General features: G+C 55.5%; 1 protein-coding gene and 1 long non-coding RNA gene across 7 annotated transcripts in view; one reads left to right on the top strand and one right to left on the bottom strand.

Moving 5' to 3' along the window:
* Positions 1-8,580: 8,580 nt before the first annotated feature.
* Positions 8,581-24,718, top strand: part of LOC111935854 (syntaxin-binding protein 4-like) — a 47,150-nt gene continuing 31,012 nt past the window's right edge. Inside the window, exons 1-2 of one of the 6 annotated variants that reach the window (XM_086854564.1) lie at positions 8,581-8,744; positions 19,155-19,228. In XM_086854564.1, the coding sequence (XP_086710690.1) occupies positions 8,680-8,744; positions 19,155-19,228 (139 nt within the window). In that variant the 5' untranslated portion in view covers positions 8,581-8,679. Of the gene's footprint in view, positions 8,745-17,355; positions 17,636-19,154; positions 19,229-23,449; positions 24,265-24,718 lie in introns of those variants that run through there. The other 5 variants (XM_023936445.2, XM_086854567.1, XM_086854565.1 and 2 more) reach the window with 5 other exon arrangements.
* LOC111935855 (uncharacterized) lies at positions 16,231-23,668 on the bottom strand. Its single transcript, XR_002867883.2, has 3 exons — positions 23,520-23,668; positions 21,942-21,979; positions 16,231-21,611 (listed from the first exon to the last, which is right to left on the bottom strand). It is a non-coding gene; the product is annotated as an uncharacterized LOC111935855 (long non-coding RNA).

The following is a 24,718-nucleotide window of genomic DNA, read 5'->3' as shown; positions in this document are numbered from 1 at the left end:
TCGAGGGGTCGCTGGGCTCAGCGGGGCCGTGATGGGCACAGAGGGGCAGAGCCGGGGCGCTCTCAGTGGCCTCGCTGCCCCTTCCAGGCGCATCGGAACTGCCGGGACAGCCCAGGGACAGCTCTGGGCCCCTCACAAGGCAGGCACTGAGGGGCTGGAGCGTGTCCAGAGAAGGGAACAGAGCTGGGAAGGGGCTGGAGCAGCAGGAGCAGCTGAGGGAGCTGGGAAAGGGGCTCAGCCTGGAGAAAAGGAGGCTCAGGGGGCCCTTCTGGCTCTGCACAACTCCCTGACAGGAGGGGACAGCCGGGGGGAGTTGGGCTCTGCTCCCAGGGAACAGGGACAGGAGGAGAGGGAACGGCCTCAAGTTGTGCCAGGAAAAGTTTAGATTGGATATTGGGAATATTCCTTCACAGAAAAGGAGGTGAGGCCCTGGCACAGCTGCCCAGGGCAGTGGTCGGTGCCCATCCTTGCAGGGATTCAAAAGCCGTGTGGATGTGGCACTTGGGGACACGGCTCACTGGTGAACACGGTGGTGCTGGGGGAGTGGCTGCACTTGATGATCTTTCAGATCTACTCTGACCTAAAGGACTCCATAAGGCACCGAGATTCCTCCCCCAGGCCCCCAGCCTAAGAGGTTTTGCTCACACATGCACACAGCAGTCAGCAATCAGGACCAGCTCTGGCCTTTTTATCCTGGGATTTTGTGCCCATGCGGGATTAAAGCCCTGATTGTAGCTTCCCCACCAGCCCCAAATCCCTCGCTGATTTTCGTTCTGGGGGCAAGTGAGTGCACGCTGTGACCTATTGATCCCGATCCCCCGCGCGGCCGCATCTCCTGCGCTCCGGGGAGCCCTTAAAGCTCAGAGCGCTCGGCCCGGCCGGGCATTCCCACCGGCCCCGGCTGCGGGGAGACTGCGGCGGCACAAGGCAAGCGTGTGTCCGTGTGTCTGTCTGTCTGTGTGTCTGTCTGTGTGTCTGTCTGTGTGTCCGTGTGTCTGTCTGTGTGTCCGTGTGTGTGTCTGTCTGTGTGTCTGTCTGTGTGTCCGTGTGTGTGTGTCTGTGTGTCCGTGTGTGTGTCCGTGTGTCTGTCTGTCTGTGTGTCCGTGTGTGTGTCCGTGTGTCCGTGTGTGTGTCTGTCTGTGTGTCTGTCTGTCTGTGTGTCCGTGTGTGTGTCCGTGTGTGTGTGTGTCCGTGTGTGTCTGTCTGTGCGTCCGTGTGTGTGTGTCCGTGTGTGTGTCCGTGTGTGTGTGTGTGTGTCTGTCTGTGTGTCTGTCTGTGTGTCTGTCTGTCTGTGTGTCCGTGTGTGTGTGTCTGTCTGTGTGTCTGTCTGTGTGTGTGTCCGTGTGTGTGTGTCTGTCTGTGTGTCTGTCTGTGTGTCTGTCTGTCTGTGTGTCCGTGTGTGTGTGTCTGTCTGTGTGTGTGTGTCTGTCTGTGTGTCTGTCTGTGTGTCCGTGTGTCTGTGTGTGTGTCCGTGTGTGTGTCCGTGTGTCTGTCTGTCTGTGTGTCCGTGTGTGTGTGTGTCTGTGTGTCTGTCTGTGTGTGTGTCCGTGTGTGTGTGTGTCTGTCTGTGTGTCTGTCTGTGTGTCCGTGTGTGTGTCTGTGTGTCTGTCTGTCTGTCTGTGTGTCCGTGTGTCTGTCTGTCTGTGTGTCTGTGTGTGTGTCCGTGTGTCTGTCTGTCTGTGTGTCCGTGTGTGTGTCTGTGTGTGTGTCTGTCTGTCCATGTGTCTGTGTGTCTGTCCGTGTGTCTGTGTGTCCGTGTGTGTGTGTCTGTGTGTGTGTGTCTGTGTGTGTGTCCGTGTGTCTGTCTGTGTGTCTGTCTGTCTGTCTGTGTGTCCGTGTGTCTGTCTGTGTGTCTGTCTGTGTGTCCGTGTGTGTGTCTGTCTGTGTGTCCGTGTGTGTGTCCGTGTGTCTGTCTGTATCTGTGTGCCTGTCTGTGTGTGTCTGTTTGTGTCTGTGTCTGTCTGTCTGTGTGTGTTCATGTGTCCATGTGTCTGTCTGTGTCTGTGTGTCTGTCTGTGTGTCTGTGTTCCTCTGTCTGTCTGTGTTTCTCTGTGGGTGTTTCTGGGGGTCTCCTCCACCCCAATTTGCCGTGGTTTTTCCTCCTGGTTCCTTTTGGGGGTGAGAGGCCGTTTCCCTGCAGGATCTGAGCTTGCTGAGGCTCTGGGGTGGGCTGGCTGTGCTGTCCCCTCTGGGTGAGCAGGGGCAGCTGAGCAGTGGGGCTGGAAGGTGCAGCCAGTGCCCCACAGAACCCCCTTGGGGCCGGGCTGTCACCCCACAAGCAGCAGCAGCACTTTGTGTGCCCGTGGCCTCATCCGGCCGAGCACCTTCGAGCCTTTGGCGAGTGGGGATGGATTTAAAACACTCCCAGCAACACCCTGACAACAAGGTTGTGCTGAAGGTGGACCTGGTGGGTGTGGGGGTGGCAGGGACATGCTGAGATTGAGTCCCAGGGTGTAACTGTTGGGTGCTGGGTGTGGTGGTGCGAGGCTGGAGCAGCCACAGCAGCCCCCAGCCAGGCAGAACCAGGGCTGGGGCCTCTCCTGGCACTGCCAGGGACCATCCCTGGGCTCTCCCTGCTACCAGCCATGGCACCAGCTCCTCTTTAACTATAACTGAGACCATGACTTGGCCCTCATGGTGCCCAGCTTCCACTGTGCTGAACAGACTGTGAGGATCCCCTGGCTAGGATGCGATCCCCAGGACCTGTGGATCCCTGTGGGATCCCTGGCAGTGCCTGGAGCCTGCAGCTCCCTGCCATGGCCATCAGTGCCAGGCTCCTGCCCACGCTGAGGAGCACACCAGTGCTCCCCGATTATTTTAGGAGGAGGATTTTGCAGATGCTGTGGTTCCCTCAGAGGCTGTGAGCATCCCCATGCAACCTGCCCAGGCAGCACCTGCATCCCCATCCTCCCTCCAGTGCCGACACAAGGGGAGGTGAGGAGGGAGAGACCTGACTACTTTTATTTCATTGCGTGAAATTCTGCACGTCTTTATTCAGCACCAGAAACACCTTCTAGTATTTTGTGCTTCTGGATCCCCCATCAGTCTCTAGCAGCAACATGTTCTGGATGCTCAAAGGACCGGTTGCTCCTCTTCCAGCTTCCAGAACCATCCCAGAGCTCCCTCCTTAAACCCTGTGTGAAGGTGAACAGAGGTTTAGGGATGAAATGCTTCTTCCTACCAGAGGGGTTTGCTTTCCATCTCCTCCTGCGCCAGTTCTGCAGCCTTAATCCTCCTAATCTCCCCACATCTCTGGCATGGCTCATTTTTGTGTGCAAATGCCCTTGAGAGCAGCAAAATTGCAGCTGCTGGGTGAAACACCAGGCGGAGAGAAACTCCGGTGTAGTGGAAAACTGTGTCTTATGTAAACTGCTCAGGTATTCTGCCTTTACCTTGGCTTGGGATCAGAGGCTCTGCACAAAGCCTCTGTACTCTGGGTGCTTTTGGGGACCTCAGGGGCCTGTAGCAGCTCTTGTTCAGGCTCTGGTGCCTGCCCAAAGCACCACACACCCCGTGCTGAGGTTCCCTCCTCGGTTGGGCTCTGCCAGGGTTGGTTTTGCAGCATTTATTTTGCAAACGAGCCTTTTGGTGGCTGTACTGATGCAGCTGGTCCCTGCTGTGCTCTGTGTCCTGCCGGTGCCGGTGTCCAGCCCCGCTGGCAGCGGCTCCTTGGAGCCTCCTGAGCAGGGAGAGTTGGGGCTGTTCTGCCCTCCAGGAGCTGCCGAGCAGGTCTGGGCCCCACTGCGGGGGGCTGGTGGGAGGATGCCGAGCCCCAGGGTGCTGCACCCACCCCGATGTGTTCCCTCGGCTCCTTTCCAGCCCTTACAACACCCACGGAGCTCCTTGCACGGGGCCGAGCACCTCGACAGAGGCAGCAATGTGGCAATATTGACTTAACCTGGGTAAGAAGCTCTTGAGCTGCTGCTGCTGCGGGAGGGGAGCGGGAGAGGAGCACGTTTTATGCAACGAGATGACATTTTCCTGGCAAGCCCTTCTCTGGCATCCCACACCCTGCTCCACCCTGCGCCAGCCCCAGCACCCCGGCCGAGGCTGACCCCGCTGCCCAGGGAGCAGGACGGGCACCAGCTCGGGCTTCTCATTCCCTGCTGACACCTGAGGCCACCCCACCGTGTCCCACCCCAGCCAGCACATTGTAATTCGGGATGGCAGCAGGGCTGGCTGGGTGAAGCCAGCAGTGGGGTGGTGGCATCTCCTTCACAAGCCCCAAAAGGCAGCGTGGCAGTGCCGAGGGGTTTTGGGGACCCTGAGGAGCAGAGGAGCCAGGCACGGAGATATCAGCCCTGGCAGCTGTTCAGCAATGTTCCTCAAAGAAGAATTTTTGGATTTGACTTCTGATGGAGGGGGGTTGAGGCAAAACAACTTGGAAATCTCTTCCAAAAGCTCTATGGAACACAAACGGCAGCAGATGAGCCAAAATCTCATTTATTTTCTGGGTGGGAACTTTCTGACAGCCCCTGGAGGGCCCAGCTGAGCTGCTGGCCCCCATGGCAGGGGTTTGGGGTGGGAAGGGAGTTCCTGCTCGCACGGCAGGAAAGCAGGGCACTGAAACACCTCCGTGCTGCCGCTTCCTCCTGGCGGCTCCCACGTGCGCAGGAATGCGGCCGTGCTCGTTCCTAACTGCTCCTGTGCCGGGCGAAACCTCCCCCAGCTCCTTTGGGGGCTGCTTTTACTCTGAAATCAGCAGCCAGAGCGGCTACCCCAGCCCCATCCCGCAACCCCTGCCAGCCTCCATGGCTTTAGATGGCTCTGGAGGGACGTGGTGGCTCAAAGGACCAAGCTCAGGGTTCCCCAAACTGTAAGAAACAAATAGAATAAAACAAGACATCGCTCCCGAAGGATGGGAAAGCTCCTGTCCCGGCAGGGAAGTGGCTTTTTCTGCTGCACTTGCTGGTTGGAGCCCAAGTGCCATCAAGGGACTTCAAACTGAACAAACACAAGCGAAAGCGGGTGCGGGCAGCCAAGCAAAACAAAGGCTGAGAGAGGCCGGTGCTCTGACTCATTTGGCATGAAAATGCAGCATGGAATAAATTAAGTTTGGCTCTTCCTCATCCTCCCGGCACGGTGCAGAGCAGGAGGGCTGTGCTGTCACTGGGGCTAGGCTGGCTTTGGGGTGCTGGTCACACAGCAGGCACTGGGGACATCTGCACCTGTCGGGGGGACACACCCACCCTGGCAGGTCCCTGTCCTGTGTCCCCAGCCGTGACTTTTGGGATGGCACTGAACAATGTACAGCTGGGCTGGGTGTTAAGATCAGGATGAGCATCCATGAGAGCAGCAGCTTCTCTCGGTCCTTTTTCTCCTGACTCATGAAGGGATGGGGTCCCAGATCCCCCCGGGGACACACAGCTGTCATCACCATCATCACCATCCTCATCATTGAATCGTCACAGAGTGGTTTTGGTTGGAAGGGATTTAAAGTTCATTCAGTTCCCCCTGCCAAGGCAGGGACATCTTCCACTGGACCAGGCTGCTCCAAGCCCAGTCCAACCTGGCCCTGAACATTTCCAGGGGCATCCACAGCTCTTCTGTGTCCCCTGCACCCCTCAGTGTCACGGTGCTGCAGGAGCACTGGTCCATGAAGGAGCACTGGTCCTGGCTGGGACATCCCACGGCCGGGACCACTCTGGCACAGTCCCATTGAGAGGAAGAAGGTCAGGGCTTCACTGCAGGCTTTGGCCTGTGATGTAAAGACTGGGAATTTCCGGGGTGTAATGTTTGCATCTCTATAAATATGCAGCTGGAGCGCACCCAGGGGCAGCTGCCTGCGATGGGCGAGGGAGATAATGCCCCGCTTCCGCCAGCGCGGAAACTCGCGGGGGAAAAGGGCAAGGCAGGGCCTGGCTCCGCAGCACGTCCCGGTGATTCACCCCAGAAGCCGCCTCGGGGGATGCTGTGACCCCCAGGGCCATAGGGAGAGGGGAACACATCCATGGGGTGTCCCGGCAGGCTCCCGGCAGCCGCAGGGAGGGCGGTGGAAATGATGCTCCAGCTCCGCGGGTGCCTCGGCGGATCAGGCACCGGGGCAGGATCAGGGTGGCCCCGCCGTTCCCCCGGCTGCTGGGTGCTGTCCTGCCCCACAGCGGGGTGACACTGCCTTAGACAATCCCGACTGGTGAGACTGGGAGAGGCCGGCCCTGCCCTGAGCCGGCCGCGGCACCGGCACCCCGCGGTTTCGGCAAACCCAGCGCCCGTCCTCTCCCGGCGGCACAAAGCAGCCCCAGCACCGCCCGGACCCGCCTTCCACAGCCCTGCGAGCGAGCGGCTCTGCCCACAGCAGCACCCCTCGGCAGAGCTGGGCTGGGCAGGGTGTGCACCCCAAAACCACCCCAAACGCACCGTGGGGTGCCCCGATGGATGGGGGCCCCTAAAGCAGAGTCACACACAAGAGGGGGCCGGGGCGAGGCGGTGCAGGCTGTGCTGTGCCCCCTCAGGGGACCCGTCCCCGGACCGCGAGGAGACAGGTGGAAAGGATTTTGGCAGCGGCACATCCTGCACAGTCACTTCTCAAAGGATGCCGAGCGGGATCAGCCGTAATTGCCGGCCTCGTCCCGGCAGCAGCGCCCCGGGCAGGGACCCGGGCAGGGATCGGGCAGGGATCGGGGCAGGGATCCGGGCAGGGATCGGGGCAGGGACCCGGGCAGGGATCGGGCAGGGATCCGGGCAGGGATCCGGGCAGGGATCGGGGCAGGGACCCGGGCAGGCTCCGGGCTGGCTCCGGGCAGGGCTCGGCCTCCTGGGCTGCTCCGGTGCCTCGGGGCCCAGCCCGGCCCTCCCTGCTCTTCGTCACAGCGTGGGTGACACGGCTGGGGCGGCTGCACTCAGCCCAGGGATCCGGGTGTCCCGATTCCTGTCACACACGGGTGCTCTGGCTGGAGATGCCAGAGCTGAGCTCCCAGCCCTGCCAGGCCCAGCAGCCGTGGGATGGCCGTGTCAGGGCTGCACAGACAGCTCAGCAGGGCCTCTGCTGCTCAGTGTTCTCCTCAGCTGCTCCCCACGTGTCCCTTCCTGAAACAATGATATGAGGCTGGGCCAGGGGAAGGTCAGGTTGGATCTCAGGGAAAGGTTCTTCCCCCAGAGGTGCTGGCACTGCCCAGGCTCCCCAGGGAATGGGCACAGCCCCGAGGCTGCCAGAGCTCCAGGAGTGTTTGGACAGAGCTGCCAGGGATGGACAGGGTGGGGTTGTTGGGGTATCTGTGCAGGCCCAGCAGCACATCCTGTGCTGGATGATCCCACTGGACCCTTCCCACGCAGGATATTCCATGGTTTCATGTCCCAGCATTGCCTGGGGTTGGGGGGAGCGATGGGCGCAGGACCTGGCCCTGCTGAGGCCACGCCGTGCACAGACAGATGCATTTCATTATCCACAGGTGTCACCTAATCCCCAGCCCCGCCTGCTGCCCTGGGATCATGACTGATGGGGACAGGGAGGAATTAAATACACAAAATTCAGTGGGTTGATGTTCATCCGGGACTTTTCCATCACCCTGAATCGGGGCCTGTCTGTCCATCCTGCTGTCCATCCATCCATCCATCCATCCATCCATCCATCCATCCATCCATCCATCATCCATCCATCCATCCATCCATCCATCCATCCATCATCCATCCATCATCCATCCATCCATCCATCCATCCATCCATCATCCATCCATCCATCCATCCATCCATCCATCCATCATCCATCCATCATCCATCATCCATCCATCCATCCATCCATCATCCATCCATCATCCATCCATCCATCATCCATCCATCATCCATCATCCATCCATCATCCATCATCCATCCATCCATCCATCCATCCATCCATCCATCCATCCATCCATCCATCATCCATCACCCATCCATCATCCATCCATCCATCCATCCATCCATCCATCCATCCATCCATCCCACCCACAGCTGGGTATGGACAAACACGACTGGGCTGGCTGTGGCCTCATTGCTCTGGGATAATTCACATTCCAGGATAATACCCCACTTCAGTTTCCATCTGCCCACCAGCACTCACTCCCAGGGCTTTCCTAATAGTCTAAAGGATAATTTGGCTGCTGAGGTAGGATCAGAAAACCTTAAACAGGGGGAAAAAAAAATACCAAAATGCAAGACCTGTTCCCCATATTAAATAATATATATATAATATTATATATATATAAAATATTATCCTGCAGTGGCCAGGGAGGAGGGGAGCCCTGAGTGCTGCCACAGCCCAGGCTTAGTGCAGGTTGGAGACGCCTACAATTGCCTTTAAATAGTTTGTGGTGGCAGGTTAACCATGGATTGTAACCATCATTAATGATTATAAGCATCATCAGCAGGCACTGCAAGTGCAGGGTGAAGGAGGTAGGGGGCTGAAGGGGTCCTTGTGCCCAAAGCAATGCTGTGTTTATGGAATCGGGGTGGATGGGGAGAGCGGGACGGTGGCACACGGCTGATGGGACACTTTGCTGGCTCCCGTGGTGGCCGTGGCTCGCAGCCCGTGTGAGGCTCATCCCCGCAGGTCGGGTCCCGGGCCCGCAGGGTTTAGCTGGGGGGCGGCAGAGGGGCGATCACATGCTCGCCAGGCCGGGATTAGGTGCAGCCGCTGCTGCGGGGAGCCGCGCCAGGGAGCCGGGCCGGACACTCCGAGCCCATGGCCCCGGGCAGCAGGAGGCGGTGATGTCCTGCCTGCAGCCCCCTGGGCGGCCCCTGGAGCGCTTCGATGGGCTCTCCCTCATCTACTGGTAAGCGGGGCGGGATGTGGGGAACGGGAACAAGGGGAACGGGAACCCCCGGGAGCCCCGGGCCGGTCTCCAGGCACGGCGGTGGGAGGGTGCGGTGGGAGGATGCCATCGGAGGATGCCATCGGAGGATGCCATCGGAGGATGCCACCGGAGGATGCCTTCGGAGGATGCCATCGGAGGATGCCACCGGAGGAGGCCATCGGAGGATCCGAGGCTTTTGGCTGGCTTTGATTGCGTTCATTGTGGGGGCCCCTCTGCCGGGGCAGGGTGTGCTGGGGGTCCCACAGCACCTGCAGGGACAGCGCTCGGGTATCAGCCGGGGGTGGGAAGGGGGTTTTATCCTCCAGGCAGCACCTGGGGAAGCGCCTACAGCCTCTGCGAGCAGCTGTGGGTGCTCCTGCTGCAGTTCTGGTGCTGGGCTCTCCCCTTGGACAAAAGCACCCCAAAAGGGCCCCGTTCCCCGCTCGCCGGTGCGGAGCAGGCCCCGGGCGGGTGCGGGGAGGGACGGGAGGTTACGGATGTCCGTGTTCGGCTGCAGATGTCTATGTAGGGCACCGAGAGCCGGCGGCAGCGCGGCTCTGCCCGGGGCCAGGGTTCAGAGCGTGCGGCTTTAGCCGATTAACTGGGGGTCAGTGGGCCGGAGCCAGAGCCGGCCTGGGCCCCGGCGGGGTCTCGGACCACCCTGAGCTCTGGAGGAGGCTTTTTTTGGTCTGGCCAGACCTGAGCCTCTCCCCAGCCGAGACCAAGAGCCCAGGGCACGCTGAAGGCAGCGGGGACCGCGATCCCTGCCCTGCCGGGACATGCTCCATCTCCGGCTGAAGTAGGTCATTGGAGCGAGGGCTGGGGGGGCTGCGGGATGGCGAGGGCAGCACCCCGGGGTGACTGCGGCCGGGTCGGTGCCTTGAGCTGCTGTGCTGATGCTGCCCTGCTGCTTTTGGGTGCAGAAAAGGCAGAATCAGTTTGCCGTCGGAAGGAGGTGGTGCAGGACAGGAGTGACCGCGTGGCTGCGTTTGGGGCAGGTGGGTGCTGATGCTGAGAGGCCGTGGGGAGTGTGTGGGAACATCCCCGTCACCTCACTGGGGGCCCCTGGGCGTCCCTGGCTCCACGGGACTGTCAAACCCTGGTGCCCTGTCCCTGCGAGGCAAAAATGGTCAAACCCCATTTTCTACCTCTCAAATCTGCTCATATGCTGGAATTTTGGGTCGAACCCACCCTCGGTTTTGTCCACTGAGCTGTGTTTGGTTTGGAAGGAGAGGGGTGGTCAGGGGGGCCGTCCCCCACATGTGGCCAGATGTGCTGGCTGTGTCCGGCTGTCTGCCGGCTCCGTCGGGGCACGGCGGAGGATGGCGAGCAGATGGCCGGGAGATAACACCTCCCCGGCACTCCGAGAAGGATGACCCCGCTCTGCCGCTGATTAAAAGATTAATTTTGGAGTTTGAAATAGGAATTTGATGAATAAACGCGAGCCGTCAGCCGAACTTCGCCCGGCAGCATCGGGGAGGGGGGTGGTGACTGCCGCGGCTGGAGCGGCGGCTCATCCCTCGTCCCTCATCCCTCATCCCCCATCCCCCATCCCTCATCCCTCGTCCCCCATCCCTCATCCCCCATCCCCCATCCTCCATCCCTCGTCCCTCATCCCCCATCCCTCATCCCTCATCCCTCATCCCCCATCCCTCATCCCCCGTCCCTCGTCCCTCGTCCCTCATCCCCCATCCCTCGTCCCTCGTCCCTCATCCTCCATCCCTCATCCCCCATCCCTCATCCCCCATCCCTCATCCCTCGTCCCTCGTCCCCCGTCCCTCATCCCTCATCCCCCATCCCTCATCCCCCATCCCTCATCCTCGTCCCTCGTCCCTCATCCCCGGTTTCTCCCGGTGCCGATGCCGGGGTGACCCCACGGGGCTCTCCTGGGGAGTGGCTGCTGGAAGCTCTAAGCAAGTTTTGCAGTGGTGGCTTCTGTGCAGAAGCTTTGCCAGAGCCAGTAGGAAACAGAACAGCCCTGAAGGTGCCATCGGTGCTGGAGCAGGCTCTGTGTGCTCTGGGGGGTTTGGATCTGCTGCTGGATCCTCACCAAGCGTGGCTGGGTGCAAGACTGACCTGGCATTTCCACCAGTCCTCTTGGAATTTTTATTGCTGCCTGTTTATGGCTCGTGCCAGGGTCTGGATTGGAGCACAGGGGTATTTGCAGCTTAAGGATGGATCAAAGCTCTTCCCAAGAGCTGCACTTCCAGTTCAGCAACATGTTCTGAAATCTTTCCCAAAAATATGTGATTTTCCCACCTTTCCATACTCAGCCATTTCCCTCACCTCTCTCTTTCTATCTCTGTTTTTCTGGATTCACTTGGGTGAATTTCCTGCTGTGGTTCTCAGGTTTTCTCCCATTAATGCAGGGTGGACAGAGGCTGGCCAGGCTGGCAGAGCAGCTCCTGCAGCCCCCACCAGCCCCTGTTAATAAGTTAATAACCAATCCAATCCCACAGCCCAGGGGATTTAGGCAGCCAGGGAGATTTATAATCCTGTTAACCCTTCACAGCAATTGACACCCAAAATGGGGCCACGGGAGTCCCCAGGCAGAGCAGCAGATCACACCTGATGGGAAGCTGAGGAGGAGGAGGAAGGAGAAAGGCTTCCTTGTGGGAGAGATGGAGCACCTTGGAGCTGCTGTGTGGAAAATGAAGGCGCCTGTTTGAGCTCTCCCATGTGATTGTGTCAATCCCCATCTCAGGGGTACATCCAAGGGCTGGGCTGGAGCAGATCCTGGGGGATGTTCAGCTCAGCTGGGCTCTGCCATAAATACCTTTCCTAGAAACTTCTGGCAGACCAAGCCTGACTTCCCTTCTACTTTAAACAGTCTCTCCTAATTACTGAAAGTCAGGCTAATTGAAGAGGGTTTTTTTGCCTTTTCCCCAACCAAAACCTTTTGGAACAGCACAGGAAGAGCTGTGTGTTGATGTCCATTGGAAAGGACCTGTAACCCTTTGTTGTGGTTTAACCTCCCCAAGCCCCAGCAGTCTCCAAGAGTGACCATCTTCTCCCTGGGCAAGAAGAACCTCCAGAAAATGCTCCACCACTCTTTACTTGATGCATAATTGTCAGGTGGCATCAGCTTCCTTCTGCAAGCCCCTCTCTGCCTGGGGGTGAAGGTGATGGGCAGCAGAGATCTGACCTTCAGGCAGCAGAGGCTCATTGGGATGAATCCCTCATGGTGAAGAAATCCACTGGCTGAGAAGGATGCTGGAAATAGGGATGAAGTTTAGAGGAGGGTGATAAAAGGGGTTAAGAACAGAAAAGTCTGCACCAGCAGTGAGAGGTGGCATCTCTACCTGCCCGAGGTCATGGTGGTCTGCTGGTCACTGTCCTGTCCTGGGAGAAGGGGCCTTCCTCCCTGAGGAGTGAGAATGTGCATCAGCCTCATGATGATGAGACACCCTCCTCCAGCACAAAGAGGGAACAAGCACTGAAAAACTGCCCAGCCATCAAATGCTCCTCACATCTCCATCTTCAGGATTGGCTCAGGTGGGAGGGAGGGGTGATCACCTGCAGGAGTGGGGAGGGTGAAACACTCCCCAGGAGCCACTCCTGTCCTCTGCAGCTGGAGGGTCAGAGGAAGGGATTGAAGGTACTGGGGTCCACATGGTGCTTGGGAGTAGGAAAGTGCCGGTGGGCTGTGGGGACAGGGCTGTGGGATGGTTGGCAGCCCTGCCCATGCGGATGAAGGAAGGAGCAGTGTCACACCCCAGGGCTGGCTGCACCTGCCTCCACCCTCTGCCCACATCCAGGTGGGTGCCCAGGGAGAGGCTGAGCCCTGGGCTGGGATGGGAGCCCAGGACTGCCCATCCCTGGGTGCTCTGTAGGACCTGCCTGCTTCCTTCCAACTTTGGCACTCCTTTGGGTGCGAGTTACTCCTGGAGTGGTTCCAGCTGGACATGAGAGGAAAACTTTTCCTAATGGGAACAATCAGCCTTTGGAATCACTTCCCCAGGGAATTGGTGCATTCCCCAGTGTTGGAGACTTTCAAGGTTCAGCTGGGCAGGGTGCTGGGCTTTTGACGAGAAAGGTTGCACCAAGTGCTCTTTGAGGTCCCTTCCAACCTGGTATTCCATGGTTGTTTGTTCCCTCTTCTGTTCAGACTTGTCTGTGAGCATCTCCAATCTCCTGAGCTCATCTGAAGTGACTCCATGGGTGTTGTTATGAGAACTCCATGGGCTGCACTGGGACTGTGGGCAGCTCCTCCCCAGATCCAGAGCAGCTGATTGATTTTTTGATTTATCCCCAACACTTTGCAGCTGATCCTGCAAGCACAATTGCATTTTTCCATTTTCCAACCAGATGTAAAAGATTCTGCAGCCTGTGCTAATTTTGTTGTGTCATGAAATGAACTCACTCAGTAATGATCCAGTGTTCCAGTGCCTGCCTGGGCAGCCCGTGGCTCCCTGGAGTCGCTGGGAGGATGGCAGAGACCATGACCCAGTGCCCTGCTGGGGTGAGCCCTCCCACCTTCAACCTTCTTAATGCCACTTTCCGGAGCTGAAAGGCCTCAGACAGATCTCACTTCCACTGCAGGATGTCCTTCCACCTCTAATTCCCACCCACGCAAACCTACCTGGACCCTGTTCTTCCGCTCAGCCAGGCACAGAGGCTCCCTGCGGCTCAGGGGTGCTGCTGTCAGCACAACCTCCCTTCCCCTTCCCCTTCCCCTTCCCCTTCCCCTTCCCCTTCCCCTTCCCCTTCCCCTTCCCCTTCCCCTTCCCCTTCCCCTTCCCCTTCCCCTTCCCCTTCCCCTTCCCCTTCCCCTTCCCCTTCCCCTTCCCCATCCTTGTGCCACTGCTTGCCCAAGCTCAGGATCCTTTCTGGGGCTGTCCCATTTTTGGGATGGTGTGGCCCTGGCTGGATCCCTGGGATCACCCAGGGATGCTGCTGTGGGATGTGGCCAGGCTGCACATCCCCATGGGGTCTGGCCATGCCTGGGCTCAGCTGCTCCCCACCCCTGGTTCCTGGCTTTAGCCTCCATGGAAGGGCTGGAACAGCTGAGGAGATGATGCTTCCATTTCTTGTAAGGCCTTAACATGGAGATGACCCCATGTCTTGGTTCTGGACCACAGCTTTTGGGCACAGGTAGATATGGAATACATTAACAGCCAGGCTGTGAAGGGCTGTTTGGCTGGGGGAGAACTCACTGTGCCTCCAGTTTCAAGTGGAAGTGTTTCATGAGAGATGAGCCTTGAGTGATGTTTTCCCATTTGCTGCTGGACATGTTGACAGTGTGATGCCAACACTCCCAGTGACTTCAAACCCATCACTCCCCTCGTGATTCCCAGCTCTGTTTGCCTGTTGTCTGGGTAGGAAGGACAAGAGCAGACCCGAGTTAATTTTTATCATAACTTTACCATTGGTTGTACTTGTTTCAGCCACTCTTTTCCCCTCTTTTCTTTCTGAAACCCAAACCCATCACCACCTTCTCCACTGCTTCCTCTTGGCAGTGGTTTCTGTGCCTCTCCCCAGCACTCCCAGTTTCACTCTCCCACACTTCCCTCTTCATGCTCTCTCAGAAAAATATACTGGAAATGCACCTGACTCGTGCTGACCCAGCATTTTTAACTCTGTGCTCCTGCTCCAAGACTTATTTTGATTCTATTTACAGTTTCACCCATCCCTGCCTATAAGTGGTAGTGTTAAGTAAAGCTGATTTATACAGTTTCACTCAACTTCTACAAAAATATTTTTTCCAAGGAAAAACATTTTTTCCATTGAGAAAAAAAAAAATTTCAATAAGTTTTAAACTCATTTTTCTAACAGTCTATGAAAAAGTGGACAAACGAGTGAAGCATGTGTTTATCTGCTGTCCAGCCCCATTGTTCTTAATTCATACTCCTATTCTCTCATTTATTTAAAAATCTAAAGTCTCACCAGCAGTTCTATGGAAAAAGAAACCTGGATTAACTTGGAGTTGCTCAGCTGGGTCCCAGCTCCATAAGGATCTTGAGCACACAGGACAAGCCCTTTTCCAGCAGGATGTTTGCCTTCAACACTGGTTATACAAATTAGTCCTGTGGGACCCTCAGGTAGACCACAGGGGGCTTAGAAATCCTTCCTGAATGTAATTCCAACTCTTAAATCATTGAAAATCCTCTGAATAGTTTCTGTTGAAACTTCCTCTGATAAGAGATGTGTTCAGCAGCAGTGTCTGATGCTTTTGCCAAGCTTGGTGTGTGTTTTGGAGGATGGAATTCAGAGTTTGGAGGGAGAGTTGGAAGCTGAGCACTGCTCCTCTTCCCTGAGGGCCTCTTGGATTTGGTTTTCATTTATTTTACCAGCTTGTGGACAAGCGTGTGGTTTATTGCAACATCCCACAAAGTGGGAAGGACCAGGAATCCAAGCCTTGGGCAAGCGAAGGACTTCATGTCAGAGGTGTTGGGCCCTGAACACATCTGTTTAACTCTGAGTGCAGAATTGTTCCCTCAGATGCAGGAATCAGGGTGGGTGAACTACTGAAGTGCCAGGCAGGAAAATTTTCCTATTTCCCTGCAAGTTTTGGGTTGGCCTGACTCTAGTGAGCTTTCCTGCAGCCCCTCTGAAACTGGTCTCTTATCACAGAGTTACAGAATGCCTTCAGTTGGAAGGGACCTTAAAAATCATCTCATTCCATCCCTGACATGGGGATGGACCCCTTCCAACCTGGCCTTGGAGATTTCCAGGGATGGGGCAGCCACAGCTTCTTTGGACACCCTGTGCCAGTAATTCTGCTTCATCCTGTTGCCATTGCCTCTGGTGCTTGTGCAATCCCTTCCCTTCAGCATCCCTGATTTACTCCAGCCAAGACTCTGGCATTGTGTGACAATGCATTAGCAGAGTCCCAAAGGATCTTGGAAGGTTGTATGTGGTATTTTTTGGTGGTGGGATGGAAATGTCTCTTCCTCTCACCATTGATGCATCAGAGGACTTGGAGCATGATCCTGAGTGTGAGTGGCAGGAGGCTGCTGGCTGAGGGGTGTCCAAAAAGGTCACCCCAAGCTGGGCATGGTGCCAGGACTGTCCTGCCCCTCAGGGAGCTGTGCCCTGGTGTGGAACAGCTCCCATCGTAGAGCAGGCACAGAGGGAGGGTTCCACAGCCCACCACTGAATTCCTGTGCATGTTCTGCCAGCCTTGAACGGGTCAGCGAGAGCCAGAGCTGGTGGTCACCAGGTGTTGGAACCTCCTGCCTTAATTTTTGGCTCTCCAAACCCTGATCATTTTCTGTGGGATGGCAGGAGAAAGAGCATCTCGCTGCTGTTGGGTTACTGAGGGGATGGACAGGTTTGTGAGGCTCTTGAAGGCTTCAGTGCCCAACAGATTTGGAGATGGGCCCAGGTAGCACCCCTTGTGCTTGGTCTGGTTTGGCCAAAGCCCTGACATGGGCATGAGCTGGCTGTGGGCACATCCTGCTGTGCTGGGGTGTGCACAGTGTGTCCATCACCAGATGCATCTATGTTTGTCTAGTTGGCATTACTCATCTAAATTTTATTTTTTTAGCTAGATCATTTAATTTTTAGGAAAGTTTTGGCTGTCTGAAGGCCAAATTTACTCAGATTTTATAGGACATCTAAATGTCTTCAAATGAAAGCATTTTAAAGGAAAAAAAAAAAAGACAAAACATAGGAGGACTTTTCTAATTTGTCATTGTTTTGAAACCTTGTACTTGCCCAGCGAGGCTTCACACGAGGCCATCAGGGAAGCTCCGGCTGATAAAATCAGCTCACTCATGGGAACAGCAACATCCAGCAGCTTGGACTCAAGGAATGGTTTGGCAAGGAGTGGCAGTGCCAGGCAGGCACGTCCACTGCACTCAGTGCTCCCCTAACGAGGTCAAGGGCCACTAATGGGGCCTGGCCAGGAGCCTGCGGAGACGCTGTGGGAACAGCACGAGGAGGACACCGCTGATGGAGTCGGGGCCAAAAGCTTCCCTGTGACCTCAGATGTCCTCAGGGCTGGTTGGGATGCAGGACCAGCGTCCTCCTGCAGGTCCAGGGGAGTACACTTCCCTTCTCAGGAAAGGTCACCAGATCTTCTCCCCCAGGATCGCAGCCCTACTCCTGCCAAGCCCCGAGGTGGCTGTTCTGCTCCATTCCCACTCACTGGCAAACCCTGGATAATTTTCTTTCATTCCTCCATGCCCCCATCCCACAAGACAGTGGTCCTGATGCTTCTCCAATTGGATGGTGGCACCATGATAGGGATGGAAGAAGCTGTTCAAAGGCAAATCAGGCTTCTGACCTCCCAGCAGACAGGAGGACAGCTGAACTTGTTCTGCACTAAGAAGAAAATATTGTGGGCTGGAAAAGATGCTAAAACAAAACAAAACAAAATGAACCCAAAAATCCCCAAAAATCAACACCAACCCTAAACCCTCTCAGTGCCACGGTCTGTTAGTGCTTCCAAAGCTTTGCTATGGATTTTAATCCTTTAGGGACGGTGACTGCACACGTCCCACACGGAATGCTGCCCTTCCTTCATCCCTGGTGGGGCCATTCCCAACAGTGCATTCCAAGTAATCCCCTGAGTTGTGTTGAGGATGAGGGGCCAGCCCTGCTCGGGGCTGCAGGAGCTCCAGCCCCGCGCTTTGGGAAGGCGCTCAGATGGGCCGCGCTGGCTCCAGCTTGCGTAAGCTTTAATCTAAAGTTGGAGATGTTTTGAGCTGATCTGTGTTAATGTTGGGTGGAATTAACATGCATACAGGGAGACCACGTGATGCCCTCCGACCTCCCCCTTTTTTCTTTTTCCATTTTTTTTTCCCCATCCCTTTAACGGATTCCTGCCAAATCAGAGCGGCTGGTGCTGGCAGGGCCGGGCTGCCACCGCCGGCAAAGATGCCCGCGGTCTCTGTCCTTTACAAGGGAGCCATCATCATCAGCAGGTAACCTCCCCCAGCTGGGGTGGGAGTGGGGAGGGGGTCCCAGGAGTCCCGTGGCTTCTCCTTCCAGCCCAGGTTCTTCTCTGTGGCTCCTCCAGGAGCAGGGTCGGGATGCAGGGATTGCTGGAAGAGCCCAGGACGCCATCACTGGTTGGGTTTTCTGCGCCGGTGGCATTAGCAGAGCTTGGGGCTGCTGTGCCCCAGAGTGGGGATGATGGGGATGATGATAAGAGTTGATCACAGGGGGATGATGATAAGAGCTCATCATATCATGGAGGCATCTGCTCTGCTGAAACTGCGTCCGTATGGTGCCTTCCAGCCTGCCCCGAGCGCCCAGGGCTCACCCGGGGAATTTCCTCGGTGATTTACTCAAAATACCCTGAGAATCCTGGGTGGGGGATTGAACCAGCCTGGGCCCAGGGCTGCTCTGCCTTCCTGGGATGCCTACGAGCTCCATTTTTCAATAGCCAGATGTGGCCAGTTGTTTGTTCAGTCTTCAGTACAGTGCAAGGATAGCAAGGAGAGGCATTTTTTAACAGGGAGAAAACACTTCCAGTCCCAATCTTAGAGGTGGAAGTTACTGGCTTTGCAGGGTAGCTCAATGTTTTGAGTTTTATTTTGGACTCCTGGTAAGTCCCTGCAGGTTATTCTTATCCTGCATCTCGCTGGATTTGGAGCAGCCTCTTGTTTCCCACAGTGTTGTTCTTCCTCATCCATGTTCAGATCTGGGACCTGACATCGACTGAGAAACCTTTTCTATTGTGACTTAAGTGCTGGGGAGTTTTTTGGTACCTCCTCAGCTGTGGTTTCCCACCTGGCACATCTGGGGCAGGGTTTCTCAGATCAGGGTTCATCCATCCTGATGAGCCCAATGAGAAGTGCTGGTGGTCCCTGGTTTGGAGTCTGACATCTGTGGTTGGGGCAGGGTGTTTTGGGGTCATTCATTTGGGACCTTGCCTAAGGGGGTTTGGGGGGAGACTGTGGGATGTTTTGAGGAGTTACTTGGCTTGGGGGAATCTCAGGTGTGTGTGATGCTCTTCTACCCACTCTGGTGTGTGATGAGAAGCTCCCACCAGACCAAGCAGGACTTGGAGCAGCTCTTGCATCCCCTTTTCCAGACCCTCTGCCTGCATAAAAACCCCTGAGAGCACATTGTGCCCGGCTGTGTTCATTACAGGCTGCCTGTGTTTGTGAAACTGCTTTATTTGGACACACGGGTCCGAGCTCTGATCTCATTTCCCGGGAGCTGCACAGCTGTCCAGCCCCGATAATCTGGGGTAATGAATCACAGACAGGTCCATCAGATTTGCTGGGTGGGGAGGATGATGTTCAGCCCTGCACATATTCTCTCATTTATCTGTGTAAACCTCGGGGGGGCTGGCTGGGGGCTGAGTTCTGTGGGTGCCTGGTGGGGCTGCAGTGCCTGGTGGGCAGGTGGAAGGGACAGTGTGCCTCTGTGTGCTGGCTGTGCCTTTGTTCTTTTTGGCCTGTGACAGAAAGCTGCTCCTCTTGTCTCCCTCAGGACACTCATGGGACCATATGGGATGGATCGAGCTGTGCACTGCTTCGACTTCTACGAGTGTGCAAACGGGCTGGGTGAGCAGCAGGGACAGCAGGGTGGGCTGGGATACCTCAGATGTCCCCCCAGTCCCCAGAGCCTGTGGCAGGATGTGCCTCCCTGTGTGAAGTCTGATGTCTCACTGGTTCTTGTGTCTTGTGCCTGCCTGTGTTGAGCATCTTTTGCACCTTTTGCAGCTGTGACATTAAAAGAATGTCAAAATCCCAACTAATTCCATGGTAATGGTGAGCAGCCAGTGCTGGGATCTGTGCAGGAGCCTGAGGCCACAACCCCTTCCCTGAGCAGGATGAGGAGGAGGGGCCCTTCAGAATTTTCTGGATTAAATCAATTAAAATGCTAAATAAAGAAATAGAATCCCCAGCACTCGCCTGCCCCTCTGCAGACTTTTACCCCAGAAAGCCACCCCAATGGGTGAGGGAAGGTGCTTCCTGCAGCACTCCTGGGGGCTGGGATGCGTGAGCTGGGACTGGAAAGTCTGGCCCATGGGGAAGGAAACGAGCACTGAGTGAGTCAGGTGTCCTTCCACAGCGCTCTGAACTTCAAAGCATGGAAGAGAAAGGAAAAGAGAAGGTCACATCCATCAGAACATGAGAAAGTCCCAGGTTCATGACACTCAGCCCTGAGAGATCCAGCACAGCATTTCTTCTGACCTCTGTGCAACCAGTTGTGCTCTGCCATGGACATGAGAAAATAATCTGTGATCCTGCATCAGGATTTCAGTCTCTCCCCTAATCCCTAATTGTGAGTGCAGCCCACCCTCCCACAGAGCAGCTGGGGACCTCTTGGTGAGACCCCTCAATGACCATTTGGAACAAGTTCTGAAGAGTCACCAGAGAAACAAGTTCAGGTTTCCTGAGACCTGAGATTAATTATGGATTAATTATTGGCTCTCTCCAGCTCTGGGGTAACAGGATTTTCTCCCATGGGAGGATGGCTTTGCTGACTCTTCCCTCAGCCATGAGGTTCATGGGAGCTCAGAGAAATGTCTTTACTTGGTGAATATGATATTTTAATCTCCAGAGGTGGATTTGGTTGAGTTGATGGGATTTCAGCTGCTGGGTTAGATTAGCTCATTAAAGGAGGAGGCCCAGAAAAGCCAGATGGGGCCATCACTGACCTCTGGAAGAAGTGACAGATGTGGCAGCCCTTTGTCAGCCACTTCACTGGGTTCCAGTTCCTCTCCTTTCCCTCAGTCTGTGACCAGCGGGTCTTTGCAGGGTCTAGAAGAACCTCTACAGCAAATTGTGATGTGATGGAGGATGTTACAATAATGTGGATTTCCTAATGCCATCAACAGCTGGCTTCATCCTCTCCTGTGAGGCTTAAAGCACTCAGGATGAGCAATCATCCTCCAGAAATCATGGAATGGTTTGGGTTGGAAAGGACCTCAAAGCTCATCTCAGATGAGCCATGGGCAGAGACACCTTCAACCATCCCAGGCTGCTCCAAACCCCATCCAGCCTGGCTTTGGACACTTCCAGGGACCCAGGGGCAGCCACAGCTTCTCTGGGCACCCTGTGCCAGGGCCTGCCCACCCACCCAGGGAACAATTCCTTCCCAGTATCCCATCTATCCCTGCTCTCTGACCCTTAATCATCCTTCTCTGATGAGTGGTGCTTACAGAATCCCTGTGTCTGTGTGAGATGTAGCTGCTCAGAGTAGGTTTATTTGGGAAAAGAAAGTGCCTTCATGAGTTTCTCAAGCTGAATGCAGGTGTTATTCCAACAATTTCTCAGGCTGGATGCAGGCATTATCCAAACATTCTCAGGTAGGATGCAGGTGTTATCCCAGCAGTTTCCAGGTAGGATGCAGGTGTTATCCCAGCAGTTTCTCAGGTAGGATGCAGGTGTTGTTCCAGCAGTTTCTCAGGTAAGATGCAGGTGTTATCCCAGCAGTTTCTCAGGTAGGATGCAGGTGTTGTTCCAGCAGTTTCTCAGGTAAGATGCAGGTGTTATCCCAGCAGTTTCTCAGGTAGGATGCAGATGTTGTTCCAGCAGTTTCTCAGGTAGGATGCAGGTGTTGTTCCAGCAGTTTCTCAGGTAGGATGCAGGTGTTATCCCAGCAGTTTCCCAGGTAGGATGCAGGTGTTATCCCAGCAGTTCCTTTGGAGCAGCATCACTGCTCGGTGCCAGGTCAGCGTTTGGCCGCGGGTCTGTTGCTCTGTGGCTTTAGGTGGAAACCCACATGTGAACCTCAGCAGAAGTTCAAAGGGGTTACCTGGCAGCTCCTCAAACCTGAACCTCGAATTAAAGAATAGCCATCAAAGGGAAGTGCTGATTAAGGGGCATTTCTCAGAAACACTGAGATCCCATTATCTTGACCTTCATCTGCTTAGGACAGGGCAGTGAGTGATTCACCTCCAATCTGTCCCTTCCTCCAGACAGAAAAAGCTGGCGGGGGCTGCAAGATCAACAGAGGGATTAAGGGAAATGTAATTGAACATTGCCAGCTTAGGCACAGAGCAGGAGGCCCCTCTCCATGTCCAGCCTGGCAGCCAGTGGGGTCAGGACGCACCCGGGATGATCCCAGTGGGACTAAACAACCAGATTAGCCAGGACACCCCCTGACCTGTGGGACACGGATCCAGGAGCAGGTGAGATTATAGCCTGAGAACTGTGACTCTGACATTAGTAGGAGAGGGATTAGAGGCACCAGAGAAGCTTGAGGGTCTTGGAAAAATTTATAGGATCGTTAAAAGCCCAAAGAAAACACAGATTTGGTCAGTCTTACCTCTAAGTCCATCTGGAGTTTTCCTGGCAAACTTTGTTCTACAAAAGTGAAAAAAACAGAGACATGGGCATCAGCTCCAGGACCCTTGCCAGAAAGGAAAGATTAAATAGAGGGATCCAAAATAGGCTAGATTATCTGGCCCTAAGTATGACTTAATAAGCATTATACTGGGACTTTGATGCTGTGATAATTAAAGAGCCGTTATTTACCTACACTGGGTCCCAAATAGAAATTTGATTGAGGTAAATGTTTATAAAATATGTAAAAGAAATATCGTCCCAAGAATGCTGCTACCACAGTCCTGGATGATTCAGGTTTGCTGCCATCAGTCATCTGCTCTCCCTTGGTGTGGTCTGAGCCCTCCCTTCTCCTCCTCCTCCTCCCTGCCCCAGTGGGGACTCTCCAGTGGATTTTGGGGGCAGGACTGGCACCCAGAGCACCTTCGTGGTGAGGTGATGGGTGTGAGTAGTGGGCAGAGCCTGGCAGAATCCAGCTGCTTTCCCAACAAAGGAGTTAAAACTCGGGGATTTTTCCTCCCCTCATCCAAGTTTGAGTGTGTCTGGAGCAATACTGCCGTAATCACCGATTTTAATAACAAGATCGGATTTTCTCATGACATCGTTGGGGATAAAGGAGGATTTGGAGATACTTCAGCTATATTAAGGCATTATTACAATTGATTTGCAGACACAAAAGGGAAATGAGTCATTATTGATTTGATACCTTGGCACAGGTGCCTGTCCCACACTGGGCTGCTGGAGATGCTGCAGCTGAGCCTCTGCAAGGTGCAGATTTTGTATTGTTTGTGTGATGTGCTTCAGCATTCCTAATTCCTTTGTGTTACAGTGTGAAGAAAGATGTAGAATGAGTTCCTGACTCATCCCCTTGGCTTGGGCTGGACTTCCAGTCTCTTCCCCATCCAGGGGAACTGATGGGGCTTTGCCTCTGCAGGACCCCAAGGTTTCTCAAGCCCATCTCTGTTCCCTGGGGTGTCTCTACAGAGCCAGCACAGCAATCCCCTGGCTCCATAAGGAGCAGAGAAATTTCCAGCTGAGCATCCCTGGCCATGAACATGTTTTACCTTTGGCCCATGGCTGCAGCATTTCCTCCCCACTTTTGTGTGACCCACACCTTGGTGAGGCTCGTGCTGCTTATAGATACTTTTTTGGGGGCAATATTTCCAATTTGAGTGAATTTATTTTATAATGCAATGGAGAAAATATTACTGCCCATTCCTGAGGTGTTCTGCTGGGAGCTCCCTGTTCCAGCAGTAAATCAGCCCCTCACAAGTGCCTGGTTAATGCATTAAACCCAGGGAATAAACTCCAGCACTCAGGGCTGGGATTTGGAGTTTGGGAAAAGCAGCAATTGGTGCATATAGAAATTAACTGGGAAATTGTAATAATTTAGCTTTAATCTAATTTAATATAAAGGTGACTTGAGAGACAAAGTCTTTCCCTAGAGGCAGATGAAAACTGTGAGGAACCTGAGAGCAGAGCTTGGGTTACAAAAGGAAGGGAAACAGGGATGGAAATGGCGCTGTGTCCTGAGTAATCCCGATCCAGGATCCTCTCCCACCTGTTCCAGAAAGGGTTCCCAGGTTTTGGGGAAGCAGCTGTGCCCTGTTTTCCAGAGGGAGACGTTTCTGGCAGCCCAGGACCTCTCCCGGGCTGGGGGCAGCCCCTCAGCAGCCTGGGGATGGAGCTGGCCTGGCGCTGGCACTGCCCGGCCCCCGCCTGCCCTCCCGGCCAAGAGCAGCAAAGTGCCCGACCGGCGGCTCGAGAGAGAGATTTGTTAATTAAAGCCAGGATTTTTAATCCTTCTGTCCACAGCCTGGATCTTCGAAGTAGGACTTAACGAGCCCTGAATAAATAAGTCTCTTGGACCTTTTCCTGCCAGCCAGCTTACGCAGGGACGGGCCCGAGGCGGGAGGGGCGGCTGTGAGGAGCAGGAGCCCCGAGGTGCTGCAGGGCCCGAGCTGAGCTGGCCCGAGGGGTGGCTCACACCTGGAACCGGGCTCATCCCTGTGCTCCTGCCTCTGCTGCTCCCCCCAGGCCAAACCCTGACAAAAGTGGCCGTTCCTGGATTGTGGCTCTGCCATTGGTGGCTGTGTCAGAGGCTGAGGGGCTGGTGGGGCCTGAGGTGAGCAGAGATCTCCTCACCACTGCGGTGCCTCTGGGGCTTGTCCAGACGTGCACAGGGAAGGAATCTCCTGTGGGAAACACTTGTCACCAGGAATGTTTTCATCTGCAGCAGGAACAGATCCTTTCCCATCAGTGATGAACTTGGAGGTGCTGGAGCGAGTCCAGAGGAGGCCATGGAGGTGCCCCAAGGAGCCTCTGGAGCCAGGCTGGGAGAGCTGGGGGTGCTCACCTGGAGAGGAGAAGGCTCCAGGGACACCTCAGAGCCCCTTGCAGGGCCTAAAGGGGCTTCAGAAGAGCTGCAGAGGGACTTGGGACAAGGGATGGAGGGACAGGACACAGGGAATGGCTTCCCAGTGCCAGAGGGCAGGGATGGATGGGATATTGGGAAGGAATTGTTCCCTGGGAGGGTGGGCAGGCCCTGGCACAGGGTGCCCAGAGCAGCTGTGGCTGCCCCTGGATCCCTGGGAGTGTCCAAGGCCAGGCTGGACGGGGCTTGGAGCAGCCTGGGATAGTGGAAGGTGTCTCTGCCATGGCAGGGGGTGGCACTGGATGGGCTTTGAGGTCACTTCCAACTCAAACCATTCCATGGCTCAGAATGTGGGGCTGTGTCCCTCAGACATGGCCTGTGCGAGC

Source organism: Cyanistes caeruleus, chromosome 17 (genome assembly GCF_971803275.1).
Source record: "Cyanistes caeruleus chromosome 17, bCyaCae1.hap1.1, whole genome shotgun sequence".
NCBI classification, from domain to species: Eukaryota; Metazoa; Chordata; class Aves; order Passeriformes; family Paridae; genus Cyanistes; species Cyanistes caeruleus.
The sequence above is the reverse complement of the archived record's forward strand: the minus strand, read 5'-3'. Positions and strand labels throughout refer to the sequence as shown.